Raw genomic sequence first — 2,467 nt, forward strand, 5'->3', positions numbered from 1 at the left:
CCAGACCAGTCCCCCAGACCCCAGACCCTCAGACCAGACCACACAGACTTATCAGTCATTAATGTGTGTGTGTGTGTGTGTGTGTGTGTGTGTGTGTGTGTGTGTGTGTTTGTGTGTGTGTGTGTGTGTGTGTGCAGGTACAACACCAGTCAGATGGAGGAGTGGCTTCGGGGGAACAACCTGTATCAGAGTAAAGCAGCAGCGACTCTGGAGCCGATCATTCAGGCCGCTCAGCTGCTGCAGGTGAAGAAGAAAACGTCTCAGGACGCCGAGGCCATCTGCTCGCTGTGCTCCGCCCTCACCACCCAACAGGTCAGCTGACATCACACACACCACCTGATCAATACCACCTGATTAATACCTGATCAATACCACTGATGTGTCTCCTGCAGATTGTGAAGATCCTGAACCTATACACTCCTCTGAACGAGTTCGAAGAAAGAGTCACTGTGTCGTTCATCAGAAACATCCAGGTGAGTCTCAGGTGTTTATGTCCTCACAGGAGTCATCACATCACCTGATCCTGCTCCACAACTGGTTTACACCTGACCACCTGTCCCCCCCGTCCAACCTGTACCAACCTGTCCACACCTGTCTTACCTGTCCCACCTGTCTCACCTGTCCCCACCTGTCTCACCTGTCCCCACCTGTCCAACCTGTTCACACCTGTCTTACCTGTCCCACCTGTCTTACCTGTCCCACCAGTCCAGCCTGTACCCACCTGTCCACACCTGTCTTACCTGTCCCACCTATCCTCACCTGTGCCCACCTGTCCACAACTGTCTTACCTGTCCCACTGTAGCTTTGAGGAGCTGGAGATTTACAGATAATGGAACTGCATGTATGTCTCACCTGTGCTGTACCTGCTCAGGTGTTAGTATGTAGCATGTAGCTTCATGGCCACAGTTCATCTTGTTCTAATGAGGATCCGCTCGTCCAGCATTAAACAGGTGTTCCTAATAAAGTGAGTGTGTCCAGTGTCTCCTGTTTGACTGTGTCCCTGTCTCCGTGTCCAGAACCGTCTTCAGGAGAGGAACGACCCTCCTCAGCTCCTGGTGGACACCAAACACACCTTCCCCGTCCTCTTCCCCTACACCCCCTCCGCCCTGAGCCTGGAGACGCTGCACATCCCCGCCTCGCTCGGCCTGGACTTCCTCATCAGAGTCTGACACACACACACACACACACACACACACACACACACACACTCCTCACCATCCTGACATCAGTGTATGTCCTGACTGGACAACACTTCCTCCTCCACCTGCCTCAGCACAGACACTACAGGAGGACTCACCTGTGCCCAGAGTCCCTTCTTCTTCTTCTTCTTCTTCTTTTGGTGTCACAGACAGGAACTCACAGAAGGAACAGGAATGTGTCCTGGAGGATGAAGAAGGTCAGTGAGAGGTGACAGAAAGCTCAGGGAGGTCTCAGCAGCTGTGACAAATGTTTCAGGTTCTATATGAAGAAGATAAATAATGACAGATGTTTCAACATCATCCAGCTGAAATAAATATCAATAATTCATCAATACTCAGAGATACTTCCTGTATAAAATGATATTTACTCACAGGCTGATGCAGGTGTGCTCAGGTCACCTGACACCTGTGCACAGCTGTTTTAATCAGCCACACGTGCGTGTTGTGTTCAGGTGCTGGTGGGAAACTTCATCTCTCCCCTCTCGCCTGAATATTTAATATTTAGTCTGATAATAGAACATGAGAGACAGAAGTGATCAGTGATCAGCTGGACTGAGGACAACAGGATTCAGGCGTGTGTGAAACGTGATCACATGTCAACACGTCATCAGTGGATCATCACATCTGTCACAGCTGTATGAAGAAGGCGTCTAATTGGAGCAGAGCACAGGTGTTCTCACAGGTGTGTTTCAGTGACAGAGCAGGTATCAGGATGTTTCCTGTTCACTCAATCAAAAATAATCAATACTTTTCTTTTGTCTTCCTGTTTTGCCTTTTTCTGATCAGACTGATCAGGTGTATTGATCATCAGCTCAGAACACAGACCCTTCAGTCTTTTATATTTCTATTCTTCCTCTGTGTGATTTGTATGATCATGTGATGACACTAATTAATATTAATGAATAATGAAAGAGGCCGGCTCGTCGCTGTCACTGTGATGTCACAGGCTGATGACGGTGTGAACCCTGAGGTTGAAGGTAGAACTGACGTGTTCATGAAGCGAATGTAATAAAGAGGAACCTGTGAAGAGCTTCACCACAAGATTTGTGATCTTTATTAAAGATGCAGCAGCTGAAATCTGTTTCCTCAGGATGAAAATCTCAAAGTTTCACGTTGCAGTGAAGTTGTTCACATTAAACTCTGATGTGACTGAACGAAGCTCAGACTGTCTCTGAGATTACAGTTTGTGATTCATGGACCAGCGTCGCAAAACACTGACTCATGTTTAATGTGTTAAAGCCCAGACTGACTGTTAGCAGTCATGCTAG

General features: G+C 48.1%; 1 protein-coding gene across 1 annotated transcript in view; it reads left to right on the plus strand.

Annotated features, from left to right (window-relative positions):
- LOC111670018 (unconventional myosin-Vb-like) overlaps positions 1-2,234 on the plus strand; it is a gene marked incomplete at its 5' end in the record, with an annotated part of 6,660 nt that extends 4,426 nt beyond the window's left edge. Inside the window, 3 exons of the mRNA XM_087179373.1 lie at positions 5-312; positions 393-473; positions 1,017-2,234. Of these exons, the coding sequence (XP_087035499.1) occupies positions 5-312; positions 393-473; positions 1,017-1,169 (542 nt within the window). The remainder of the gene's footprint in view (positions 1-4; positions 313-392; positions 474-1,016) is intronic.
- Positions 2,235-2,467: the final 233 nt, after the last annotated feature.

Source organism: Seriola lalandi, unplaced genomic scaffold (assembly GCF_002814215.2).
Source record: "Seriola lalandi dorsalis isolate HSWRI2012SDOR001 ecotype SW California unplaced genomic scaffold, Sedor1 jcf7180002054831, whole genome shotgun sequence".
NCBI lineage: Eukaryota > Metazoa > Chordata > Actinopteri > Carangiformes > Carangidae > Seriola > Seriola lalandi.